The sequence below is a fragment of the Dendropsophus ebraccatus genome, chromosome 3 (assembly GCF_027789765.1).
Source record: "Dendropsophus ebraccatus isolate aDenEbr1 chromosome 3, aDenEbr1.pat, whole genome shotgun sequence".
Lineage (NCBI taxonomy): Eukaryota > Metazoa > Chordata > Amphibia > Anura > Hylidae > Dendropsophus > Dendropsophus ebraccatus.
Genome location: NC_091456.1, coordinates 162,970,160 through 162,997,967, shown reverse-complemented (window position 1 = coordinate 162,997,967; position 27,808 = coordinate 162,970,160). Strand labels below are relative to the sequence as shown.

The following is a 27,808-nucleotide window of genomic DNA, read 5'->3' as shown; positions in this document are numbered from 1 at the left end:
ACAACCCTTTTTTTGAAGTGTTTTGTGGCCTTGCTCGCATGTGACGAATATTAAGAAATTGTATTCCTTAAAGTGTCCCAGTCATTTGGGATGAACTTTTGACATGTCAAAAGTTTTGATCAGATATGGTCTGGGAGAAGTGCTCTGCTGTGTGCTTTATTCCCTCACAATCTCTGTCTTTTATAAGGTGGGTATGTGGTTTTTTTTGTTTGGGAATAAAATGCAATTTCACTGTCCTAAGCAATGTAATTATAGAGTGGTTGTCATTGCTTGGATTACAGGAGTGATACTGGGTGGGCTGACGGAAAGCAGCAAGGGCCCAGTGATTGATAGTAAGACTGCTAATCCTACTACAAAGTATTGCCCTTGTGACCCTGCAATGTATGGGCTCCAGGTAAGTGTTTGGAGCTCAGCTTTGGATAGTTGAGACTTCTGTGTGTCTATTGATACAGGTACTATAGTGTTCACCGAGGCTAATCCTAAAAGGATTCCTTGTCCTCTCTGACAGTGGCTAAGCTTTTTTAAGGTAGCATGCAGTTCTTTTAGTAGACCCCTGTGTTACTTTACCAATGGGTTAATTTTTTACATTTTTTACAGCCTGTCAGGTAAATGTTACTTATTTTAAAGGAGAAGTCTGGCGAAAATTTTTATTAAAGTATTGTATTCCCCCCCCCCCCCCCCCCCCCCCCCCAAAAAAAAAAAAAACACTTATTACGGGAAATGCTTATAAAGTGCTTTTTTCCCTGCAGTTACTACTGCATCAAGGCTTCACTTCCTGGATAACATGGTGATGTCACTTCCTGGATAACATGGTGATGTCACTTCCTGGATAACATGGTGATGTCACTTCCTGGATAACATGGTGATGTCATGACCAGACTCCAGAGCTGTGCGGCTGTGGCTGCTGGAGAGGATGATGGCAGGGGACACTGAGAGACACAGGGCACTTGAGGGACACTGAGCATCCCTCTGCCATCATCCTCTCTAGCATCACCATTTTCTCCTGGAAGTGAAGCCTTGATGCAGTAGTAAGTGCAGGGAAAAAAGCACTTTATCTGAATTTCCCATAATAAGTGTATAATGGTGATTTGTATAACTTTTGGGGGGGGCTATACAATACTTTAATAAAAATTTCTCTATGGGAGTCCCCCAGGGGCACTCAAAGTTAAGGTATAAAGTAAAAAAAAAAGTATTAGTTAAAAAAAAAAAAACTTCCATAAGAAAAGTTTGAATTACCTCCCATTTTATAAATAAAACTAAATAAACAAATAAATAAATAAACATATTTGGTATCGACGGGTGGGTAATCGCCAAACTATTAAATTATCACTTTCCTGATCTCGCACAGTAAACGGCGTAAGCACAAAATCCCGCCAAAGTGCAAAATTGCACATTACCGTTATCATTGCGCATTATCAGATACAGAAAAATTGTAATGAAAAGTGATCAAAAAGCAAGGTACCGATAGAAAGAACTGATCATGGCGCAAAAATTGACACCTAACACAGCCCCATAGACCAAAGGATAAAAGCGTTATAAGGCTGGGATAGAGCAATTTTAAACACATTGTTTTTTTTTAAAAGGTTTTAATTTTTTAAAAGCAGTCAGATAAAATTAAAGTGATATAAATTACATATCCTTGTAATCGTACTGATGTGAGGAAATGGCGTAAACACCCCCAAAATGAAACCAAATTCCTCTTTTATTTTCAATTTCACTGCACTAATAATTTTTTTCTGGTTTCACAGCAAAAAGTAAGTCTACCATTGTAAAGTACAAATAGTGGTGCAAAAAAATAAGGGCTCATGTGGGTCTGTAGGTGAAAAAAAAATGCAAGAGCTATGACCTTTTAAACACTAGGAGGAAAAATGAAAACACAAAAATGAAAATTATCCTGAACCTGAAGGGGTTAATGGTGGCATGTGTGTGAAGTCTTCTATCAGGTATCTACTCTCAGACTACCTCTCTGACGGAATACGGTAACAAATACCACTGTATATGCCTGAGTTGCCAATGGGTCTTATTGTAAAGGAATACATACTCTAAATAAATAAACTGTCTATACATGCCTGATGGACAAAAATACAGTCTACATTTTCCTGTGGATATGTTGCACACAGGGTGCTGTTACCTCCATATACATTGAACGTAGAGCTCATATGCAGTGTGCACAGAGCCTTAAAGTGTACCTGTCGTTAGAACTTTCAGTTCTAGATCAACAGTAGATGTGAAATAAAGCAAGTTTGCAATTTACATTCATTTTTTTTTTTTTAGTTATCATGGAGAACACAGACATTCCTGTTTTCTGACTCTGTTTTCTGTTTCTTGAGAAAAAAAAAAAAAAATCAGAAAACAGGAAGTCCTGTGTATCCCAGGCCATCTGAGCGCTCACAGAGAGAAGGCAGTCATGTGATTGACAGACACATTGAGCTGTGACTCTTTGTAGTGGCCGGGACTTCATGTGTTTTGTCAACCAGCACAAGTCAGAACATCTGCCTTCAGGAGACTGGACCTGGATTTCTTGTAAGTACAGCTTTGTTTTACAGCATGATAACAACAACAAAAATGATGAATATAGATTGAAAACTTGTTTTACATCACATCTACTGTTGATTTAGATTTTGAAAGTTATACCGTGCACATAGGTGGTGACAAAGCACACATGTCAGTAGTAGTTCTTTTCTTAGTCGTGTAATGTATGTGACACAATAGTGAGAAGACCGACAGAAGTTCTTGTAAATGCATATAAATTCATGAAAATCTGTAACATCCATTGCCTGTCCAAGTACTGTATATTTCCTGGAATGTCATGTTTAGGGTGTATATCATTAAACTCCACTATGCAAAAAAATGCAGTCTATTCCCAATGCACTACTTCACTGTTTTCTACTAAAGTATTTTACTATGAGTTATCACATATTGTCTTCTCCAGATCTGGTACACAAAATCAGTTTTTGAAACCGGGAATAAACTACTTGTTGGTATGCATGTTAAGGCCACACAGTTTAAAGAGAGTAAAGTTTTTTTTTTTTTCTTAACCCTTTGGCACATTTTCACCTACATGTATATCTGCATGTTAGCGCAACCCTGTGTACATAAATGAGTTTAACTGTCAATGAATAAAATTGTTTATCTTTGAGTGACATCATTGATTGGTGACAGGTAGAGATGAGCAAACTTGCCGGATTTGTGGTTCGTATGAACCAGAAATCTCCGCGTCTGATTCCTGCTGTCTGCTCGCTCCATGCAGCGGGTGGATACAATGCCAATGGCTGTATCCCAGTTTTCCAGGCGTTCCCTACGCTGTATCCACCCGCTGCACGGAGCGAGCAGACAGCGGGAATCAGACGCCGAGATTTCTGGTTCATACGAACCAGAAATCCGGCAAGTTCGTTCATCTCTAGTGACAGGTCCTCAATCACTTTAGCTGGGGATCGCTGTGATTGGTCCGTCATTGCAGATGGACTAATTGCAGTGAGAATGACAGGAGGGTCCGGCTTCTGACCCACATATTCACCATTGCGTATGGGAGGAGTTCAGAGCTGAGAGAGAACAGTAGCACTGGCTCAGTACAGTATGTATCATACACAAATTAACCCTCTTCCTATCCTGATTGTCGCCCCTTAACAATGTTGCTGTACCTATTAGTTTCCCCTGTTGCTGTACCTGATAGTGTCACCTCATTACCTCATAGTTGTTCCTGTCCCCTGTTACTGTACCTGATTGTTGCTGCTGTACCATACGTGACATTTGAAAAATTTGCAAATTCTTCAGTCTTTTATGTTAATTTAGATTTTTTCTTAACCTTGTAAAGACGCATGACGTACCCGTACGTCATGCGTCGGCAAGTGGTGTTCTGAGCGGGGCCGCGCGGTGACCCCGCTCTGAACCGCCGCAATCCCAGGGGCCATGTGTAGCCCTGGACCGCGGCTATTAGCGGGCACGGTCCGATCGCCATGCTCACTAATTAGGTAATCAGATGCAGCTGTCAAAGTTGACAGCTGCATCCGGTTACCTTCTGCAGCACTTCCCTGGTGTCTAGTGGCGGAGATCCCCCCCCCCCCCCCCCCCCCCCCCCCCCCCCCCGGGACGTTGTCTTCAGCCGGCCGGGGTCTCCGCCAAGATGGCGCTGATCCCGGCTCGGCACTCTTTCGTTTTCGGCTGCAGCAGCCGAAAGCAAACGAGTGCCGATCTCATTGATCTTTGCTGTATAAGTATACAGCAAAGATCTCAATGAGAGATCAGTGTGTATATACTAGAAGTCCCCCAGGGGGGCTTTTAGTATAAGTGTAAAAAAAAAAAAAAGTGTTCTTATTAGTAAAAAGCCCCCTCCCCTAATAAAAGTTTGAATCATCCCCCTTTTCCCATGTTTTAAATAAAAGTAAATAAATAAACATGTTAGGTATCACCGCGTTCGTAATCGCACGAACTATTAATTAATCACATTCCTGATCTCGCACGGTAAATGGTGTAAGCGCAAAAAAATCCCAAAGTGCAAAATTGCGCATTTTTGGTCACATCAAATCCATAAAAAATGTAAGAAGTGATCAAAAAGTCGTACAATGCAGTCAAAGTACCGATAGAAAGAACACATCATGGCGCAAAAAATGACACCTGACACGGCCCCTAGACCAAAGGATAAAAGCGCTATGAGCCTGGGAATGGAGCGATTTTAAGGAACGTATATTTGTTAATGGTTTGAATTTTTTTCAGGCCATCAGATAAAAGACAAGTTATACATGTTATATATCGTTGTAATCGTAACGACTTGAGGAACATGCATAACAAGTCAGTTTTACCCCAGGGCGAATGGCGTAAAAACAAATACCCCCAAATAAAAGAAATGAGTTTTTTTGTTCAATTTCACCACACATTGAATTTTTTCCTGGTTTCGCAGTGTACTTTATGCAAAACTTCAGCCTGTCATTGCAAAGTACAATTAGTGACGCAAAAAATAATTGCTCATGGGGGTCTCTAGGTGGAACAATGCAAGTGCTATGGCCTTTTAAACACAAGGAGGAAAAAACTAAAACGCAAAAACGAAAATTGGCTCTGTCTTTAAGGGGTTAAAGAAAGGGTTAATGTATCGACCAAAATTTACTACTAACATGAAGTGCAGTTTGTCAGGTGAAAACAGTCTCAGAATCACTGAGGTTTCACGAAGTTATTAGCACATAAAACAAGATGGGTCAGACACCATCCAGCGGTGGAACGCAAGTGGCGTCATCAAGATGGCGGCGCCCGGCCTTCCTGCACCGAAAAAGAGGATTGGGTAAAGTATAAGATACAGACTGCAAAGGCAGTCTGTATCTTCATAGATAAACTTAGGGAGAGATTAACTTTGATAATAGGGACAGTGAGTTTTAGGTGACACAGTTTTTTTTTTCTGGCTTTCATCTTTGCAACAGGATCAGATGGACCCTGAGTGAAGATTTAGTTTGTCAATTTTTTTTAAAGTGGCATTCATCATGTTGCAGAAATGTCAAAAGTTTTGATCGGTCAAGCTTTGAGACCTCTCCGAAGTCTCGATATAAGCGAGCAGCTGAGCCTCTCTCATCACCTCCCTGTGTTTTCCCGCTTTCTGCACAAGAGGAACTATATTATTAGGCTGCGCTCACACGTCAGTACAGTCCGTAAGCTGGATATATATCACAGACTGACACTTCACCTCTTAGGGCCCTATTCCACTGGACGATTATCGTTCAGATTATCGTTAAATTGTTCGAATCTAAACGATAATCATTCGATTGAAATGCAGTTAGCGATTAACGACCAAACAAGAAATCGTTGATCGCTTTATAAGACCTGGACCTATTTTTATCGTTGCTCGTTTGCTAAACGTTCGCAATCGTTCGCATTGAATAAGACGTCGTTCGGTCGTTCGCAGAAGATACGAACGCAATAACGAAGAAAAAACTATCGCAAATATGATCATAAGTAACGATTATCGTTCCATGGAAATGAGTGAACGTTTTCAGGTCTTTCGCAATAGCGGTCGTTTGAGATCGTTAATCGTTAACGATTATGCCAACGATAATCGTCCGGTGAAATAGGGCCCTTACTGTGTCAATTCGGTAGCGTAGTGCTTTAGAGATTAGAGATGAGCTCAAGCCCATGGCTGTATCCATGTTTTCCAGGATGCCCTAGGGCTGCATCCAACTTCAGCAGCCACCACTAATCAAATGCTGCACACTCCGGTTTGGACAACCCTGAGCATGCTCAAAGTTCACTCAACTCTAATTATGATAAATTATGTCGAGTCCCATAAGAGCTGAAGTGTCAGTCCATGGTATACCAGCTTATGGTCTGTATATCACTCTTATGTCCCAGATGTGTGAATGCTGCCTAAGGCTTTCACAGGGAGCTGGGGACAGAAGCCCTCAGCCAAGCACTTCTCCGGAGTATATCTAAATATAGTTGGGGTCTCAATACTCTTTGTTCAATACATTTGAAGTTTCTGCGGCCTGCCAAAAGTTTTTTGTTTTTTTCTTAGGAGCAGGAACTTTTTAATGTATGCTGGGCTCTACACTGTTGTGGATTAAGCCTTTTATAGTTAATTTAAGCTATATAGTATTGTGGCTGTGCAGAGATCTTTCTGTAACCTTCACAGGACTGAGTTCAGGCTGGTGCCATATAGTTCCTTTCAAGAGTTCATATTGTTTTCAAGGAATTGTAAAGCTGAGGCTGTCACCTATTGAAATGTCACTTAAAGGATAGGTTTTCTTGTCACTAGCAGAAAGCCATGTAGATGGAACAATCACAAAAGAGTGTTGTATGGCATTTTCAAAGTGTGAGAAATCGCAGTGTCTAGACTTTGCGCACCACCAAGGAATAAGAATTTTAGAACCTTGCTGCCTCCTAGGTGTCAGGCTTGCCATAGATGCCATGTCTTATTCTATATATTTGGCAACGAAAGAACTATGCCATGGCACTGTACACATCAGCTCTGCTGTTATGTGAGAGGGTGCCAAGTGCAAAAACATAATTCACTTGAGCCAAAAATTTCATAAAAACACGTTATCAAATTATCAAGTTTTTAAAGTAGATTTCTTCCGACCAAACCAGACGCAAGAAATGCACCATGACCACCCAACCCAACACATCATCTTTCATTCACGTCGACAAAGATTGTGGTTTCTTTTCACTTTGACCCCACCCTAACCCTGGGTTCATGATGGGTTCATGACAAACCCAGCAGGGAGCTAAACAGGTCATTTCCAAAAGTACATTGACGACAAAGCTAGGGTTTTTTAGCGCTGGGTTAGGAGCTCGGTAAACACAGTTGATTTGACCCATGTTGAGTGAGTTATGGACTTTTGCAGATCGCAAGGAAAAATCAGCATCATCCACGTGACACTTGTACGAGAATACAAGGGTAAATCCAAGCCTGCAGTATTAGCAGCTGTGGATCTCTTGCCTCACGTACGTCTTATCTTACTCTCTACATCTTGAATATACTCGCGGCTCATTTTGCTCATATTGTAGCCATGATCCGTCTGACATCTCCAAGCCTGCTTTATGAGGTGAAAAGAAAAACAAATCGAGACATGGCTCACTTGGGTTCATGATGATCTGTGACAACATCAAGACCCTTGTTGCTTTGCTATAAAAGAAAAAGTTAGGTTCGAGGCTGGAGGCTTGTAAAAGCGAAAATATTTGATTAAATTGTCCGTCTTCCAGCACTGTTCCTGTCACCGCCGGTAGAACTGAAAACAATACGCTGGATGCACAGACACAAATCGCTGGTATTCACTGCTGGAAGGAAGGCAGGAAAGAGGTCTGCGAATAACGTTAGAGGAGACAAAACACAACAAATGACTTTGCCAGGGTAGGACATGTAGCGGAGCAATTCTCTTCATGGGCCTACAGTACATGAAAGGGCTCTGGATAGGTCATGTAGTATGGAGAAACATGAATGTTTTACAAAACATTGACCTTTTTTTTGTAGAAAATCTGAAGCATAACCGCTTGTAAATCAGCACCAGATCATGTGGGTTTGCAGCTGCAGATATACCATGTTTCTCAGAAAATAAGACTAAAGTCTTCTATTATTATTTTTTTTATCTGGAAAAGGTGCTAGGGCTTATTTTCGGGATAGGTTTTATCTTTTTCCATGAACAACAACAACAATCACACATTACCTTAGATTCCTTTCTTCTTCACCACCATGGAGAAGCAGCTTCTTTTTAAACTCATGTTGTCTGGGGGTAAAAATGTGGCATTGCCTGTACAGTATACCAATTAGAGATGCTCCAATCTATACGCTGATTTGCAGATTTGGCTCTAATCTGCGGACTCTGAGGCGGGTAACCGGATTTTACCATAGCTAGAGGTCGCGGGGCTTTTTGCCGGAATAGTTGCCAGCTACGCTATGCCTGTTCCTGGTCTTCGTGACATCATGTAACATAAGCTAGCGCTGGAGGCGCTGACCGTAACTAGGGCTTATTTTTTGGTTTAGGGCTTATATTTCAAGCCTACTCCAGTAACCCTGAAAAAGCAAGCTAGTGCATATTTTTGGGGTAAATAGTATTTTTGGATGAACAGGGTAGGTGTGCATATTTAAACGTTCCCCACTTAAGTCAAGGAATAAAATCTGGAATAAAAGAAATAATGTATATGCAGCAGGTCCAACCCACGCAACCCAACCTAAATTTATGCAGTAAAAGACCACTTGATTCATCTAGTTTTCCCTTTTTAGTATCTTCCTCATTTGTCCCCCATCTCCCTGTGTAATTGGGGATGTGCAGCTGATGAAATGCTAAATTTAAAGTGCCCAAAAATGAGCCATTGTTTATGCGGCCCTGCTTGTAAGATTACCAAACCATGTAATAGGCTCATTAAAAAAAAGTGCCAATCTAGTTGATCGGCACTTGCATCGTGTAGCAGCAGTCCGTTGAATGCAGGGTGTGGTACTGTCCTTGGTGGCTCTTGAACCCCTATGTCAGGCCTTGCACAAGGTATAACCCAGTGTATCCATATTACATGATATGTTCTTTTTTTATATGCTGGATAGTTTTTTGTTTTTTTTGTGTGTTTTTTTTTAAGTGAAGTATTGACTGTTGTAGATGCATGGCGGTCATACGGGAATTGAAGATGGTCTGATTATTACATTAAACTTTTAGCCTGTGTTGTCTCTTTTACCTCTTAGTAAGCATCTCTCATATTTATTTTGGCCCTTTCTTCTTACTTCCCCTATACATTACAGAGAAGATCCACCTGGGTTATAGATTCTGTGACTGTCTCCATATGTAGTGATGCTTTTATAGGTCCACAGTGTCCTAAACCATGGTGCTTATTTGTAAAATTTTAAGATTTACAGAACATTTCCAGTGATCTGAACCAGAAAACATTCTGGGTATCTGTCAATTTGTCTCTAGGTGTACAGTATATTCTTCAGTGATCCCTATGTAGGCTTTGTATAGTTTTTGCAATGGTCAGAGAGTTGGGGCCCTATTACACTGGGCGATAATTTGCCAAATCAGGCCGTTTCGGCAGATCATTGCGCGTGTAATAAAGACAATGATCAGCCAATGACAATGATCATCGACTGCTTGTGTCTTTTGTTCCTGACCTAAAATTACCCTTCTCCAGGTGCATATTGCTATGTGCAATAGCAATGCATGGCCATCAACACTCCCCGGTGCCTTTGGCCATTCCCAAGTATCTTCCTCGCTTCTGTACGCACCCCACAGCGGCTGGTGGAGCTTCAGAACCAGTCTTTGAAGTGACACGGTGCCCAGCCAATCACTTGCCCAGTCAGCTGTGGCCAGTGATTGACTGAGCGGCCTGTCACTTCAGAGTTCCACCGGCCACTGTGGGGAGTGGACAAGAGCGAAGAAGATACCAAGGAGCAGGCAGATGAATCGGGGATTGTAGAGAGGTGTTTAAAGCAAAGGCTTCACAGATATCACTAACAGTATATATACAACTCTTCCTACACAGTATTTCAGCCATGTAATAGGCTTATCAGGCCGTGAAATACGACCCTTAGAATCCTGTTAGACAAAGTGATTTTTCGCTTTTTTTTTTTTCTGATTATCCATAATCGTGGCGTAAACCATCTACATCTGCTCAGGTGTATATTTCTGCACCCGCCATACACTGCATGCGTCGCTTAGTGAATCCGGCAGGTCTAATTTAAAACTGGTGTACAGTTGCAAATCATTCTGTTCTCATTTTTATTTGTGTATGTCCGGAATCACTATGACTAGCCCAATCTAAACATTGGCTTAATTACAACGTTGTTTTTCTGCTGAACGGTCCACTTTAACTGGAAAATAGGCAATAACTATTAATTTGAAAATTCCAAATATTGACCACTTCTTGTTCTACTTGTAAACTAGGCCTTATTTACACTCTAGTTTTTAACGCTGGAAAAAATTTTTAAACCCATTGTCGCCTCCTTCCTTGGAACTGTTTACAGTTCACTCCAGTGGTATGACCTCCATGCCGCATCACATGAAACGTAAAAAGACGTTGCTTCAAGAGAAATTTTTTTGTAGAATTTTAGAAGAAATAAATAGGATTGTCTACTATTCCAGAAAAACATTGCCGAAGATGAAATATAATGTAAAACTTTGTTCTAAAGGCCCGAAGGATGTTAACAAGGTTGAGACTCGGCATGTTTCTCAGATCTCTGTTCTCTTCTGCTTTTTTTTTTTTTTTGTAGTCAAATAGAGCAACAGATTAGGGAAGGAGATTTTCCTTCTTGGACCTCTTCCCGGTTCTAAGCAAAAAAAAAACTGCGAGAAGGCCCACATATAGGAGAGTGTAGAAATTAGAGAGGGTCTCCTCTTGGACAAAAACCACATGTTTATTGGCAGAATAGTAAAGCATTTTTCACTGTGTATAAAAGTAGATTGTAAAATGAAAGAAATTTTTTTTTGTATTTTTTTTTTTAATAGAAAGATTACATCAAATATTTATGTTAGATGGGTAGTGCGGTTCCCCCCCCCCCTCAAAAAAAAACAAAAAAAAAACCAGACACACACAGAATATATACTTACCATCCCTCCGGTGACAATCGCAGTTCGAATTTCCCGACGGTCGCGTCCCCGCCATCTTCATCCGCCATCCTCACTTCCGGTCTGGGTGTAGCGAATGGGAGAGAAAAGGCTGCTGGTGCGCATGTGCATCGGCAGCCTTTTCATTGTCTGGAGCGCATCACATGGCTTCCAGCAAGCTCAGCCAATCAGGTCAGTGCACATGCGCACCAGCAGCCTTTTCCTCCCCATTCACTGCTGTGGAAGACAGCGAAGAGGACGGAGACCAGGACAGCCCCCTTCTGTGATGACATCGACCCAAGATGGCGCTCGGGAGTAGAAGACGGGTTTGACAGTGTTTTGGTATGTATACTTTATGTAACTTCCGGGGGGAACGGGGCGAGACCGCTTATGAACAAACATTACAAAGCTATATAACTTTGTAATGTGTGTTAATTAAGCAGAAAAAGAAAAACGCAGCACTACCCCTTTAAGCCTCATTCACACAACCATATGAAAAATCTGTACCATGCTGTACTTGTAGAGTTCCCCCAGGTGCCGTATGATCTATATGGTGGTATATATACTCTAAAGTTTTCTCTCCCTCACTCTTTCTTGCAAACTCTTTAGAGGAGAAAGCACTGTCTGTTTTTTTTAATTAGTGCCCAATGTTTCTCAAACCCGTTCTTTGATCCACTGAGTCTAAACATCCTTTAAGGATTCCTTGCATTTTGTCTGAACCCATGCTGAAAGATAAGCATGCTGCAGAATTTCAAGTCCAGAGCATATCCACTTTGCTGGTTTTCACTCTTTGCAATGCATGGCGGAATTCTGGTTGAATTCTGAATTTTTACCCTCTTGGTAAAAATAAGATGAGTGAAGGGCTGCTTGGAAAACATGGCTACAGCATATACCCTATGGCTGTATCCATGTTTTCCAGGCAGCCTTAGAGCTTCATCCAACTTAAGTAGCCACTGGTAATCAAATGCTGCACAATCAGGGTCGGATGACCTTGAGCATGCTTAACCCCCTCCCGCCGCTGCACTGTAAATTAACGTTGCTGCTGCCTATGCCTGATGCTGCAGCGACGTTAATTTATGCTGCAGGATGACTCGGGCACAGGAGCTGCGCCTGTGTCATCTGCGGCGGGTCACGGCTATCAGTGATAGCCGGGGACCTGCCGCAACTCTCAGCACCGGAGCCGCGCTCCGGTGCTGAGAGTTAACCCTACAGATATTGCGGTCAGCACGACCGCAGCATCTATAGGGCTTCTGACAGAGAATTCTCCCTCTACAGAGGGAGAATTCTCTGTCCTCTGGGCTCTGCGAAATGATCGCAGAGCCCGATTGTAGCCAAGGTTTTCTGGCTACAGAGGCCGGCGGGGGAGGGAAGGCTGGGCTTGCGTCCCTCAGCTCTGCCCCCTCCCCTCTCTCCCCTGCCGCTGTAACAAGATTGTAACAGCAGCAGGGGACAGAGGAGAGGTGGCAGACATAGAGACTTCAGCTTATGGGATCATTATGATCCCATAAACTGATGTTTTAAAACGACCTGGGCATTGAGGAATCAATGACCCATGGTTGTGAAAGGGGGTTAATGTTCGCTCAACTCTAGTTACTATGATGCTTTCACTGTAGGGGTCTAGAGCAACAGACAGACAAGGCCTACTTCCACAATACATGCTGCACTCCATTTGTTTGCCATTTGATTACCAGTGTCTGAAGAAACTTATGGAAACCCAGGAAAACATGGATACACATAGGCTGTAGGTTGTATCCATGGTTTTCCAGACTCCTTAGGGCTGCATCCAACTTCTTTAGACACTGTTATTCAAGTGCTGAATGATTGGACTCGAGCATGCTTGAGTTGTTGTGCTCACAAGACTTAAAAGCAGCCTTTTACTTATCTAAAGACTCTCTGTTGTTGCACAGAGCAGCCTCTAGAGGGCGCAAGGTTAGGAATTTTATTTTTTTAATCCATAAATATTAGAATATAATTGTTCGTTTTCCTGCAGTTTGACTAGTTGCATGTAAGTTGAAAATAAAGGAGAACCTGTATGTAATTCCGAATCATCCGCATGATGTTTAACAACATAAAGTAAGGGGCTCTGGGGGAGTCCATGTATCATTCTGCTATATTACACCATCACACCTGTGTTTTGTTGGCAGAGGGTGGCCGCATTTCTTACACAGATTGGCAGTGTGCACACAGGCTACACAGCTTGATACATTTCTGGGGGATATATGGCCTATAAACAGTTTTTCCTTTTTTTTCCTTCTAGCGGTAAATTTCCTTGTATCCGACTTTAATTATGCAGTTTAATAGATACAGACACATATTAGACAGCCATAAACACTGCTGGATTTAGAACTATTGCAGCATTCATTCTTTCGGGCCCAGGGTGCACCTGTTCTTAAAAATCATGCTTATTTATTGCTATCCACTTTAGCCAACAAGCTGTTCTTAGTTAACAAGCGTCTTTGCTTTGTCAGCCCGCAGGGTGTTTTGTGGACAATTTTTCCATACAAAAGCACGAATGTCATCTGAATACGCCAGTCTAGACGTTGTTGCAGGGCCCTTTGGCAGAATGTGGGTCATAGCAGGCCGTGGAATCCCTCTCTGCATTATACACACTACACTAGATTCCCTTTCATTTCTGCATTAATATCCAGTTATCCCAACAGACCACACATATGGGATTGCTGCCACACTGCAAGCTTCCCATTTGTCCATTTGATGTAGAAAGCAAAGAATAATTTATCCTGGAGATGGATAAGGATATATTACATGCAGTCTTTTTTTTTTTTTTCATGTATTTCTTTTGCCTGCTTATATATTGAAGGGGTTGTCTTACCATAGACAATATCAGTGAAGATGTGGCAGCCCTACTGGTTGTTGGGGACTCTTAAAGGGGTACGCAGGGCAGGAGCCTTTTTGCTGTACGCTCTGGGATATTTTTATTTAATGCAGTTGGCCACTTTATAGTAAAATAGTTGTTCATTGTACAGTATCAGTAAGTGTACTCACTGTATATACTGACAGCAGCTCCCATATCAGACTCACGTCCTCCAGGCCCTGCTGTCCTGCTCTGTGGTGAGGCTGTTCATAAGATGGCCGACATGAAGGAGCATGTGACCATGCTCTGCCCCCAAGTGTCCACTGGACCTGCATCTGCCTATGGTGGACACTGGGGGTCGGGCAATGGTCACATGCTCCTCCATGTTGGCCATCTTATGGACAGAATCATCACAGAATAGGACAGCATAGCCTGGAGTCTGATATGGGAGCTGCTTTCATTATATACAGTGAGTACACTTACTAATACTGTACACTAAACTATTTTACTATAAAGTGGTCAACCCCTTTAAAACTAATAAAGGACTCTTGCAGTATCTCAGCGGCTTTCAGGACCTGGGGTTGTGGCGTTACAGGCCCGTCTATGTCCCTGATTGGTTGGACGGGTGTGCAGTGCCACAACACCAGGTCCCAGAAGTGGCCAAATAGCGGCACGGAGTGGGCGAGATACTGGTGGAGCCAGGGAGGTAAGTGTCCTTTATTATTTTTAAACAAACCATCCCTGAGGCTATAGCAAAAAAGGCCCTTGCCTGGAGTACCCCTTTAATTCTGGTTCATAAAGAGGGGCAGGAAAACTTACAGTAAGATCAGGTTTGTACTGCATCCATCTTCTTCAGGCTACAGGATTCAAATGTCGAGTGATCAGGCTCACGCAAACCCAAATTTCCTGTACGCTCATCTCAAAGAAAAATACATATGAAAGGAGGTTATGTGGATTTGAGAACCTTTTTAATAGTAGAGCTTCTTTAGGGAGTAGACATTTTTTTCCCTGTAGAATTTGCCCATGGTAAAGCTATTTAGGGTCTCAGAGGCTGTATCCCCATCAATGATGAAAGGCTAGCCTTTCCTAGCCCAACCTTCAGCAATCCTTCGGCACCCCTGCTGTTGCAAAACTACAATTCCCATCATACCTGTGTAGCCAAGGCCATATCTTGATGATTGAATTGTAGTTCTGCAAGAGCTGGAGTGCCCAAGTTTCCCCATCGTCCTAGACATAGATTTTATTCCTTCAGGATTCCTTTGCACTGTGATGGCCTTCCTGAAAAAAAATAAAATGGATCAGAATTTTAGGGCCTGTTCACATCTATGGCAAAGTTTTTGTTTGTGACAGTGCTGGATCCATCATACTACAAATAGCAGCATCTGATGGACACTGCAGACTTATAATGGGGCCATATAAGTGGGTTGTGCTGAGCTATGCCTGTAATGTAATAAGAACAGAGCCGGAGGTTTGCTGCAAGGCTATGAATCCTCGATGAGCAGTTATTCTGGATTTTTCTAGAGGCACTGAAGGAGCTTTCACACCATTGTAATACTATGATTACTATGATGTTTTCAGTTCAAGTCTATAGACCACAGGTGTCAGCCTGGACACCCTCCAGCTGCTGCTAAACTACAACTCCCATCAGGCTTGAACAGTCAAAGCTAAAGCTGTTCAGGCATGATGGGAATTGTAGTTTTGCAACAGCTGCAGGGCCGTGAATTTGACACCCCTGCTCATATACCCATGACTTGTGTTCATAGTATGGATGAAAACATACATCTATATTACTCTCACAGATTCAGAGGAGAGTTATAGCCCATATACTTTTCATTGTGAAACCTGTGGTCCATCCACATAAGAATTCGGAGATATAAAAAAGAAAAAAAAGAAAATACAGATTTTCAATGGATTTTTCATTGGCGCGCAGTGTGCATCCAAACCATATAGTGCTCAAAGCATGTAGTGTGTCCAAAGAAGCACTTAAAGGTGTACTCCAGAGAAAAATGTTTTCATCAACTGGCAGCAGAAAGTTATATAGATTGTACTATGGTTTAAAAAGCTCAAGTCTTCCAGTACTTACTAGCTGCTGTATGTCATGAAGGAAGTAGTATATTCTCTCCAGTCTGACACAGCGCTTTGCTGCCACCTCTGTCTATGACAGGAACTGTCCAGATCAGAAGAGGTTTACTATGGGGGTTTACCACTGCACTGGACAGTTCCTGACACGGACAGAGGTGGAAACGGAGAGCACTGTGTCAGACTAGAAAGAACACACCACTTCCTGCAGGACACACAGCAGCTGATAAGTACTGGAGACTTTCATATTTTTAAATTGAAGTAATTTACAAATCTGTATAACTTTCTCACGCCAGTTGATTCAAAAAATTTTTTTCCCTCAGAGTACCCCCCAATAGTATTACAGGAGTATTGCCCCCCAATAGTTATACAAATCACCAATGTACACTTATTATGGAAAATGCACATAAAGTACTACATCAAGGCTTCACTGCTGTGGCTGCTGGAGAGGATGATGGCAGGGGCACACTGAGGGACACAGGGCACTGGAGGGACACTGAGCATCCCTCTGCCATCATCCTCTCCAGCAGCCACAGCCCGCACAGCTTTGGGAGTCGGGTCGTGACATCACCATGTTATCCAGGAAGTGACATCACCATGTTATCCAGGAAGTGACATCACCATTTTATCCAGGAAGTGAAGCCTTGATGTAGTGGTAAGTGCAGGGAAAAAGCTCTTTATGTGCATTTCCCATAATAAGTGTATATTGGGAATTTGTATAACTTTTGGGGGGCAATACAATACTTTAATAAAAATTTTCGCCAGACTTCTCCTTTAAGTTAGGCTGAGCTGCAATACCTCAGACAGGTCATAGAGAATAGTGGTGCTATTTCTGGACAACAACAGAGCCTTTTCCCCCCCTAATCTCATAGGCTATTTAATGATGTAGGTGTAACATAGGATATCTATGATTGGTCATTTCTTGCTTATTATTTCATGTTTTCCCCTATCCCTAAGCCTGACATATTGTCGTAGACCTGTTCCACAGCTCGTCCAGGTTTTTAAATCAATTCACATTGTGTATACGGGGGAAAGAGTATAATAATCATAAAACCGCGGAGCACCTGGAGCAGATGTCTTTATATTATAGTTGATCAACTGGAGCTATTGTAAACTGCGTTGTTACAATGATGACTGTAATGGCTGGCTGGAATGAATGATTTCATGCCTATTAAAATGACTTATAGTGCCCCGCCGGGCCCTTCATTAACAACGCATTGCCTATAAATTGACGTGTGAATATTTAACGAAAATAGGAAATGCCATTAAAGAAGCAAAAACCGATTGGAACAAATTGCACTTGTAACCGTAAAGACGGAATGGCAGCGGCTGCGGCAAGTTCCAATATTAGAGTGTTTGTAGCATTCTGTACACAAGCGCTGCCTCCTCGCCACATTGCTTGTTCTGTAGTAAAAACCCTGTATTAGGGGCTGCAGAAAGCCTGGCATCTTTTATGACTCTCACTAATAGAAATATTTGTCCATAAAAGTCTGATACAATAAGATGGAGCCCGGGTCGGGCAGAGATGTCGGGTCCTGAAGCTGCGGGTGTTAGCAATGCTTCGGAGAGCTGTGAACGTGCTGACCTCTCTCACTTCTAGAGAGCAGCAAAGGCTTATAACAGCCTGGAGACCGCATTGTTTTCTATAACCCGAAGTGCATAAAACCTGCATTGTGGTTTGGAGGGGGTTACGTAAGGTTTCTGTTGGCAATCCTCAGATTTGACATTGTGTTATATGTACTGAATTACACAATAGTTTTTTTTTTTTTCCTGCAGCCTGAAGGTGTGTTACATGCTGTTGTCAGCAGAAATCTCCAATACTGGAACTATTAATTCTCTGCGTAATAAAAATCACACGTATGGGGGCTCAAAGCAGAGCATCACTCTCTGAGCCAAAGGGTCACTATGGCTGTATATAGTGGTGGATTTTATATACAGGGTATGGCTATGTTCACACTACACATTTCTTGCTAAAACTATGTCCTTTGCACAGTGCAACAACGGCCGTGATTATTACGAAAAAATATTTTACCTGGCTGTCTACGGGATCCACATAGTATACGCTCCGGTCTGGACCCCTAGTGGCGCAGCAAACAACTGACTATTCAGTGAAGATCGCCCATAGAAAACCCCGTCAGTGCACACAGTGGAGCGAGCGGCTGCGGCTGCACGCTCCATTGTGTGCAGTGGAGTGTTCTGATGCGGGCGCATCAGAACTCTGCGGCCCTAAAGATCATCCAGCCAGTACTGCAGTCATGGAACGGCCAGTCTCTTACTATGTGTGAACATAGCCTATGTTTGTATGCTTCAGTTATGGTCCTGCTGATCTCCCATGTTTTCCATATTCCTGCTTTTGTGGTGGTAGTTTTAAATACAGTAGGATCTAATCCCTTACCTAATAGGGTGTCACAGCAACATGTTAGGGGGCATTTACATGTGTGCGAAATACTGTCCATGCAAGGCCAGTATTCTGTGTACTGGCATGGCATCATGATTCATTTTGATGCCGGTGCTCCGCAACTGTTTAATGTTCGCGCTACTGTACTGACACAGCCGCGCCGCTTCCTCAGTACAGTAGCCAGAACATTTAGCCAGTTTCAGAACTCCAAATCTTTGGCAGATAATCTATCTGATAATCTTTCTGTGTAAATGGACCCTAACTTTTCCGACATAGAGTTGAGTGGCAATATTGTGCAACTGGGATTTTGTAATATAAATCTAATGCGACTCACAGCCAAATTGCACTCTAAAATTTTGATGCAACAACAAATTGCAGACAGATATTTTACAGTAAAAACATGAAAGTCTCCCATGACTTCTTATATTAAGGTGATTTTATAAAGGGGTTATCCAGGATTAGGAAAAACACAGCTACTGTCCTGTACAACATGCACCACCCCTGTCCCCAGGTTGTGTGTGGTATAATAATTCAGCTGCATTCACCTTAGTGGAACGGAGGGCAAACCCCCCGCCCAAACTGAGGACAGAAGAGGTGCTATTTCTGGAAATAAGTGGCCGTATTGTGGGGAAAAAATAATCTCCAGTGCACTGAACATATTAATAAAACTGCAGCAAAAAAAAAAAAAAACATTCAAATTAACTGCCAAATTAACTGCCATTTTTTAAAATTTACTTTTAGTTAAAAATCCTAAATCTTCCAGTACTAATCAGCTGCTGTATGTCCGACAGGAAGTGGTGTATTCTTTTTCCAGTCTGGAAAGTAGTAGAGGTTTTCTATATTTTCTACTCTCTCTCTGGACAGTTCCTGACATGGACAGAGGTAGCAGCAGAGAGTACTGTGTCAGACTGAAAAGAATGCACCGCTTCCTGCAGGACATACAGCAGCTGATAAGTATTGGAAAACTAGACTTTTTAAAAAAAAATAGTTACAAGTTACAAATCTCTGGCACTTTTTGTAACCAGTTGATTTGAAAGAAAAAAATTCTCCCTTTACACATCACACCTGGCTTTTCCAAACCTCTGAAAGGCATATCTTTCCAATTAATTTAAGCCATTGAAAAGGATTGGGGGATGAGTCACTGCTTAGGGAACTGGATTTGTCATTTGTGGGTCTGGGAAAGCTTGAAAGAAAAAAAAAATAATGAAATATATATATATATATATATATATATATATATATATATATATATATATATATAAATTTTCTTTCAAGCTTTCCCGGACCCACAAATGACAAATCTATATATCTATATTCTTTTTAGTAATTCATGATAAAGCCATCTGAACTCAAGAATAAAAGAAGCAAGAAATGTCAGATACAGCCTGGAAGCAATATGTGGCGATCATTGAGCACCCAATAAACACGATTGGGGTAGTAGTGTTCACGTGGACGTGTGGGCAGAACAGGGAGCATATTGTTCCCCATCACTTAATTAAGGGACTTATAATTTTCTAAAGCGTCTTCTATAAGTTACAATTCTTCTTTAGCCTGATGGACAGGAGAATGGTATGCATTGATTATGATGGGCCTGTGTCATTGTGATCTACATTTGTATAAGGTATTCCCGCTACAAAGACGTCTTTCCCGTAGGAAAAAATTAGTCCGAGCCCGGGAAGGGGTGTCGCAGTTTTTGTTAATTAAAGCCTGACGTAGACAAAAGTGTTTAGTAATGTTAATCACTTTTTCTCTCCCTAACAAATAATCCGCTTCCTCTGAAGTCAGCCATTGGCCTGGAAATATGTCAGCTTCTAAGTGGGGACCTTGGGACACCTTGGTTAATATTAACTCTTCAATGTTTTCTTCACTAAAAGGGTTCTCAGCTTTGTGTTGGTGAAATAAATCACTTTCCAAGCTTTCGCGTTCTCATTCAGCCGGGAGATACAGAAACGGACTGATCTTTGATGACTTTTTTTTATTTTTTATTAGGATATCTCCACAATCACTGGAGTTCCAGAAGAGCAACTAAAAACCAGAAAAGTTCACATCTATGTCCCGGCACGGAACGCCATGCAGTCTGGAGTACAGAACACCAAGAAATGGAGGATTGACTTTGATACTCGTGAGCGCTGGGAGAACCCTCTGATGGGATGGGCATCAACGTAAGGCTCTTATTACTGAATATTTCTTCATTAGGGTGGTTTTGTATGGATTGTAGTTTTTATTTCATCAGTAATTTCTGGAGGAAAAATAAATTAAATCAACTGGTATCAGAAAGTTACACAGATTTGTAAATTAATCTCAAGTTTTCCATTACTTATCAGCTGCTGTATTCTTGCAGGAAGTGGTGTATTCTTTCCAGTCTGACACAGTGCTCTCTGCTGCCACCTCTGTCCGTGACAGGAACTGTCCAGAGCTGTAGCAAATCCCCATAGAAAACCTATCCTGCTCTGGACAGTTCCTGACTAGAGATGAGCGAATATGGAGCATGCTCGAGTTTGTCCGAACCCGATCATTCGGCATTTGATTAGCAGTGGCTGCTGAAGTTAGATAAAGCCCCAAGGTTGTCTGGAAAACATGAATACAGCCTATGACTATATCCATGTTTTTCAGATAGCCTTAGGGCTTTAACTTCAGCAGCCACCGCTAATCAAATGCTGAACGCTTGGGTTCGGACAAACTCGAGCATGCTCGATATTCGCTCATCTCTATTCCTGACACGGACAGAGGCGGCAGCAGAGAGCACCGTGTCAGACTGGAATGAATCCAACACTTCCTGAAGACCTGTGATTTTTAAATAGTAAAAATAAATAGTAAAAAAGTAAATTGCAAGTTTATATAATTTTCTGTCGCTGTTGGACAGGACAAGGAGACACATGGTACCTTTCATATATCCATCTGTACTTATCTAATGTAGCAAAGTTCTTTAGTGCAGAGAGCCAAGACGCTTTAGCAAACTCCTGAAATGGAAGTGCTGAGTGTTGTAGTGGCTCTTCACTCCATCTCCCATCTCTATCCCTGTGTGATTGTCAGACAGGGGGAAGCTGAGCCTTAAGCAGGGTCAGGGATGAGAGGGGGAGAGAGGAGGGGGTACAGCATGCAGTAGATTAGGAGCTTGGGAAAGCCACTTTAATTCTTTTTACTAAAGAACAGAAGCACTGCTGGATATGAGAAAAGTACCATGTGTCTCCTTGGGGTATCATATCTCACAGTGTAAGCAGTTTGGATCGTGAATTGAAGCTGACAGATTCCTTTTAAGTGAGCAGGGCTGAGCTGCAGTACATGACGCAGTCACAGCTCCATCAATAACATGGTGCTTGATACTCCAGTGAGCCCAGCTGCCCCTTTTGGTTTTATGACTGTCCTAAAATGTTTCTATCCTCCAACCTCCAGATAGCAGAAGAGCGGGAATTAAGAACACATGACTACACACACTCAGGACATGCTGGGATTTATAGTTTTGCATTATAAGGAGTTATTCCGGCTTTGAAAAATAAATTGGTTATAGAGGTAAAATGAATCATTACTCGCTTGATAAATTCCCATTTGGTTTTTATTTACTTTGCTGCAGCCATGATGCCCCACATGATCACTTCAACCAATCTATCTATGGTTATCATAAACCATTCACTACTACGATAAATCATTGGCATACATAGGTATGCTAGCACGTCATTGCTGCAACCAAGTATACAACGACCAGTGGGGAGTACAGGCCAGAGCTGGATTTATCAGGTGTTTAGTGTAGTTTCTCATCCAGTTTTTTCCAGATCCGTGATTTGGAGCACTAAAGAGGATCGGTCAGCACTGAGACATGACCTGAGTGGCTGACACTGTTATGTAGGTGACAGTACCCTAGTGAACTTGGGGTCCAATTAGACAAAGCAAATTTTTACTACTAACAATAAATGATCGTAAACAAAAAAAATTTTATCGTTAACTTGAAATCGTTCACCATATTACACAGAACAATAGTTGTTAGTTACAACAGCTAAAACAATCGTTATTACGAGTTTCCTCCATCTGATCCCAGCAAAAGAAGGAACAATTTGGAATTACACTGAACAATTAGTGAACAAATGTGGAATTACAGAGAACAATTAACGATGATTTTCGTGTCAAATCTAAATCAACGATCCACAACACATGAACAATTTTTCAATCATTGCCTGCAATTACACGGAACGATTATCGTTTAAATTCGATCGATATAACTATTTTCCGCACGATAATCTTCCCATGTACTATCGCCCTTTTTGTACTTTTTGTTTAGCTGTTTTTGGAGCAGAAACTGAGCAATCCTTGTTTTCTTACTAAAATAAAGAGTCAAAGAGGAGTTGTGTCTCTACGTCCACGATCTCGCATACCTCAAATTTGCTGATGTAAAGGATCATGCACATCCTGCATCCCAAATCCGTGCAGGTTCTATAGGCAGAATAACAGGGCATGCGCATTGAGTTTCCTAACTGAGAGAATTGGCTAAGCGTGCTCTGCTCTTACTGGCTCTGAGTTTAGGATGCGGTCCATGCGTGAGTTTCGAGGCTGAGCTAGAACTATTACTCAAAGAGGATGGAACCAGGAACAGCAATGAGGCACAACAGACCCGCAGAATGGGCACAGAGCCACAACTCCTCTTTAACTCTTCATTATAGTAAATAATCAAGGATTGTTCCATTTCTGTTCCACAGACAGCTACACTAAAGGTACCGTGTCCACTAGGGCACTGTTAGCAACTCTGGTCGGGTCCGAGTGCTAACAGATTTCCTTTAAATCAGTAGAGTAGTATTTCATGTATATAAACATATTTGCACAGATCGACTAGTACTGTCTAATAGTCTGAAAATGGAGCACAATGTGAGCACTATCCGTACTACCATAGTGCGGTACTACCAGTGGCGTAGCTACCATAGAAGCAGGGTAGGCAGTTGCTATGGGGCCCCGTGCAGAAGGGGGGCCCGGGGGAGAAGGTAAGAGCATGTGTCCTATTGCTTAACCCCTTATGTACTGCAGTGTGTAAGTGACCCAATGTTTATTTACATGCTGCAACACAAAAAAGGGTTAACAAGCAAAAGACAGAAACCTATGCTTCATTGCACTGATAACTTCTGACCTCTGTTCTCCAGCTGTCAATCAAGTATGAAAGGAAAATGTGCAGAGCTACTGCAGAGGTCAGGGATAGGGGAGGAGGCCCCCTGACACATTTTTGCTATGGGGCCGCGTGAATCCTAGCTACGCCCCTGGGTACTACAGTATGAATTGTATGGTTAGGGTCCCGTGAGAGTTGATAACGTCTGCCCGGTCCCACATGTTGAGCGGCATTGATCTGATCTGATTGGTACTGTTTGTAGATGGTATTTTGCTTGCTTAACAAATGTATACACATGGTTTGCATATCCCAGCCTTGTGTATATCTCTTTAGGTTTCGAGCTCTGCGGGACATATGTTCTCAGTGAGAGAAATTTGTTACAGAAGATTAACTATGTAATTATACTCTTATAATAAACATCAGAGCTGCTAACAGTCAAGCTGGCTGCTGATGTAGACATTTACACAGCCAAGTTTGGTCATTTTCGACCACGTAATCCCCAGATAACTGAGAATCTCAGCTCAAAACAGTCCTAGTCTTAATAAACATTAGAGGTCCCATGTTTCTCAAGGTTTTTAGAGCAGAGGATGTTTAATATAAAGAAGTGGTCTTGAGGGCAGACATATTGCTCAGGATCCCATGAGGCATCCCCTCCTTAAAGGTGGCCATACACATTAGAATAGGTTTGGTGAATCCACAGATTTTGGCAAGCCAAGCCCACCATGGGGGTGTCCCAACTTTCCCGTAGTAGCATATGTAGTTGAGTTTAGGTTGCACCTTTTGCTGGTTAAACATTCTCAGTTCTTAAAACGGAATCGCCTAAAAACATAGTAACACTATTAATTCCCCCATATCCACCCACGAAACACTTCGGAAATGTATGTGTATAGCCTAGCTGCCTGCCAAGTGTAATCCGAAAATGTACTTATATCAAGTCCGGCATGACATGCGCACTACAGCTGCTTGGTATGTAGCTTTTTACGTGCTATAAATGTTTTTGAGTTGAGTTTCGAGAGTAGAAGCCTTTTTGTCTCAATTTAGTCTTATAATTTCTTTTTCTAGTGCCGATCCTTTGTCTAACATGCTTCTTGCCTTCACCTCTAAAGAGGATGCTATCGCCTTTGCTGAAAAGAACGGTAAGTAATGGGACTGAACCTTTTCCTTTCCTAACTTGTTTCTTCCAGTGCTCTTCCATAGTTGTAAGATTGGATGCCTCATATGTATTTGTGATGGGATCAGCTCCCTGCAATTTATGGAATCTTATTGATGGCCCATTTGTAGGAATTTTTTTTTCTTTTTAGTATACCCTAGGGCAGAGGTCTCAAACTCGCGGCCCTCCAGCTGTTGCCAAACTACAATTCCCATCATGCCTGGACAGCCAAAGCTTTAGCTTTGGCTGTCCAGGCATGATGGGAATTGTAGTTTGGCAACAGCTGGAGGGCCACGAGTTTGAGACCCATGCTCTAGGGAATTATTATAAGAACTGCTGATGCTACGTTTACACGGAACGATAATGATAATTTGTACGATTAACGATGTTGGAGTAAAGTTTTTTTTTGTTTGTTTTTTTCATAACGATCAGCGTTTAGACGGTACGAGATATCGTTCGGAAATTCGTTTTGCGATTGCTTAAAGCCTATCTCACACATTGGTTAAATCGGCGAACGACTGTTCACACGGAACGATCTGCGAATTTTTTGTGAACGATTAACGACGATTTGAGAACTTGCTGAAAGATCAAAATGAACGATTTTTCGTCGTTTGATCGTTCGCAGCGTTTACACGTACCATTATCGTTCCGTGTAAACGCAGCATCAGTTAGATCTATGCCCTGCTTGCAAAGTCTTCCTCAGGCAGGTTCAATCAGCAGAGACACTATGGCTGGTACGGAGGCCCAGTAAATGCCTCCATAGTAACCAGAAGAACATCTTGACAGGTAAATGAGGTATAGGAATTCTATGATCATTTAAATATACCCAATACATTATTAAACTGGATGAAAGAGGTGATCGCTGATGTCAGTCATTAGTGGTGAGTGCCAGTTGCTCATAGCAGCTGGTACCAGGTGTGGCACAAATGTAGCTTTTGCACTATACCACCGCTCCTGCACCACACAGGTATGTACATTTGTTTTATTAAAGTTTTGTATTGCCCCCCAAAAGTTATCCAAATCCCCAATATACACTTGTTACGGGAAATGCTTATAAAGTGTTTATTTTCCTGCACTTACTACTGCATCAAGGCTTCACTTCCTGGATAAAATGGTGATGTCACGACCTGACTCCCAGAGCTGTGCGGGCTGTGACTGCTGGAGAGGATGATGGCAGGGGGACACTAAAGACACAGGGCACTGGAGGGACACTGAGCATCCCCCTGCCATCATCCTCTCCAGCAGCCACAGCCCGCACAGCTCTGGGAGTCGGGTCGTGACATCACCATTTTATCCAGGAAGTGACATCACCATGTTATCCAGCAAGTGAAGCCTTGATGCAATAGAAGTGCAGGGAAAAAAGCACTTTATGTGCATTTCCCGTAATAAGTGTATATTGGGGATTTGTATAACTTTTGGGGGACAATAAAATACTTTAATTTTCGCTGGTCTTCTCCTTTAAGGCTGGGTTCACACACAGTATATTTCAGGCAGTATTTGGTCCTCATGTCAGGTCCTCATGCAACCAAAACCAGGAGTGGATTGAAAGCACAGATGGCCGCCATATAACGGTAAATAACTGCCATTATTTCAATACAACAGCCGTTGTTTTAAAATAATAGCAAATATTTACCGTTATATAACGGCCATCTACTTAATTACAACATTATGTGGACTTAGCCTTTCTGTGTTTTTAATCCACTCCTGGTTTTGGTTGCTATGAGGACCTGACATGAGGACCAAATACTGCCTGAAATATACTGTGTGAGAACCCAGTGTGTTCACACGTACAGGATCTGCAACAGATTTGATGGCCCAGATTAGATTCAAAGCAAATCTGCAACTTCAGATCTGCTGCAGATCCTGTATGTGTGAACGCACCCTTAGGGGTGTAATCCAGGTTCAGAAATACTTACTTGCTTTCTTAAAACAGCTCCACAATTGTCCTCGGGTTGTTTGGGGTATTACAGATTGACTACATTCACTAAAGTGTATCAATCATTTCAACAATTTTCTGACATCTCAGAACTTTGTATTGGGGTCTGGCATGTGCACTTTCCCCTTCATCTCCCCTCTGAACAGCTAATAATTATAATGGAAGCCTATGTGACCTCTGGTATATGGAATTGCTGGAAGTTGCATAGGTTTCCATTATAAGGCTATGTTCACACAACGTAAGTTCCGTAGTAATCATGGCAGTTGTCGCAACGGCCGTGATTAGTACGAAACTTACATTGTGCTGAAGTCTGAGGGAATCCCGGCCAGAGTGTATACATATAGTATACACTCCGGCCGGAATCCCTAGTGGCGCCACAAGAAACTAATATGTCAGTTTTCTGCGGCCACTATTCATTGAATAGCGGCCGCAGAAAACCCTGTCAGTTCACACAATGATGCGTGCAGCTCCGGCCGCACACTCCATTGTGTGCGGCGGGGAATTCGGATGTGAGCGTGCATGGATGCGCCCGCATCCGAATTCAGTGGTGACAAAGATCATCCTTCCAGTACTGCGGTACCGGCCGGCATGATCCTTTCTGAGGGTCACGGAACGGCCGCTCTCTTACAACTTGTGAACATAGCCTAATTCCTAACACTGCTCATTATAGCCGTTAAGAGCGGAGGTGATGGGCAGTGTGTGTACCACTTTGCAATGGGCAGGGGTCTCAGCACCCATAGCCAGGGGCGAACTTGGCATTTCTGGGGCCCCAAGCGAAGTTATGTCTGGGCCCCCCCCCCCCCCAACACGCGTTCCAAAACAGTAGACCGCTGTGTGTTTCCCCCCAGTAGTATATACCCCTTGTGTGCTACTGCCAGTAATATATACTCCTTGTGTGCTGCCCCCAATAGTATATACCCCTTGTGTCCTGCCCCCAGTAGTATATACCCCTTGTTTGCTTGTGTGTTCCCCCAGTTATATATAGCCCCCTCATTTGCTCCCCCAGAAGTATATAGACCTCCTGTGTGCTGCCCCAGAAGTATATAGACCTCCTGTGTGCTGCCCCAGTTGTATATAGACCCCCTGTGTGCTGCCCCCAGTTGTATATAGACCCCCTGTGTGCTGCCCCAGTTGTATATACCCCCTTTGTGCTCCCCCACTGTATATAGGCCCCCTGTGTGCTCTCTCAGGGATATTTAGCCCCCCTGTGTGCTCCCCCACTTGGATATAGACCTCCTGTGTGCTCTCCCACTTGGATATAGACCCCTGTGTGCTCTTCCAGTAGTAAATAAACCCCCTGTGTGGTTCCCCCAGTAGTATATAGACCCCCTGTGTGCCCCACCA

At 42.5% G+C, this 27,808-nt stretch overlaps 1 protein-coding gene across 1 annotated transcript in view; it reads left to right on the top strand.

Moving 5' to 3' along the window:
* The window catches only part of NDUFS4 (NADH:ubiquinone oxidoreductase subunit S4), a 137,011-nt gene that overhangs the window by 107,485 nt on the left and 1,718 nt on the right, over window positions 1–27,808 (top strand). Inside the window, exons 3-4 of the mRNA XM_069963045.1 lie at window positions 20,282–20,454; window positions 24,441–24,514. Coding sequence (XP_069819146.1) covers window positions 20,282–20,454; window positions 24,441–24,514 — 247 coding nt within the window. The remainder of the gene's footprint in view (window positions 1–20,281; window positions 20,455–24,440; window positions 24,515–27,808) is intronic.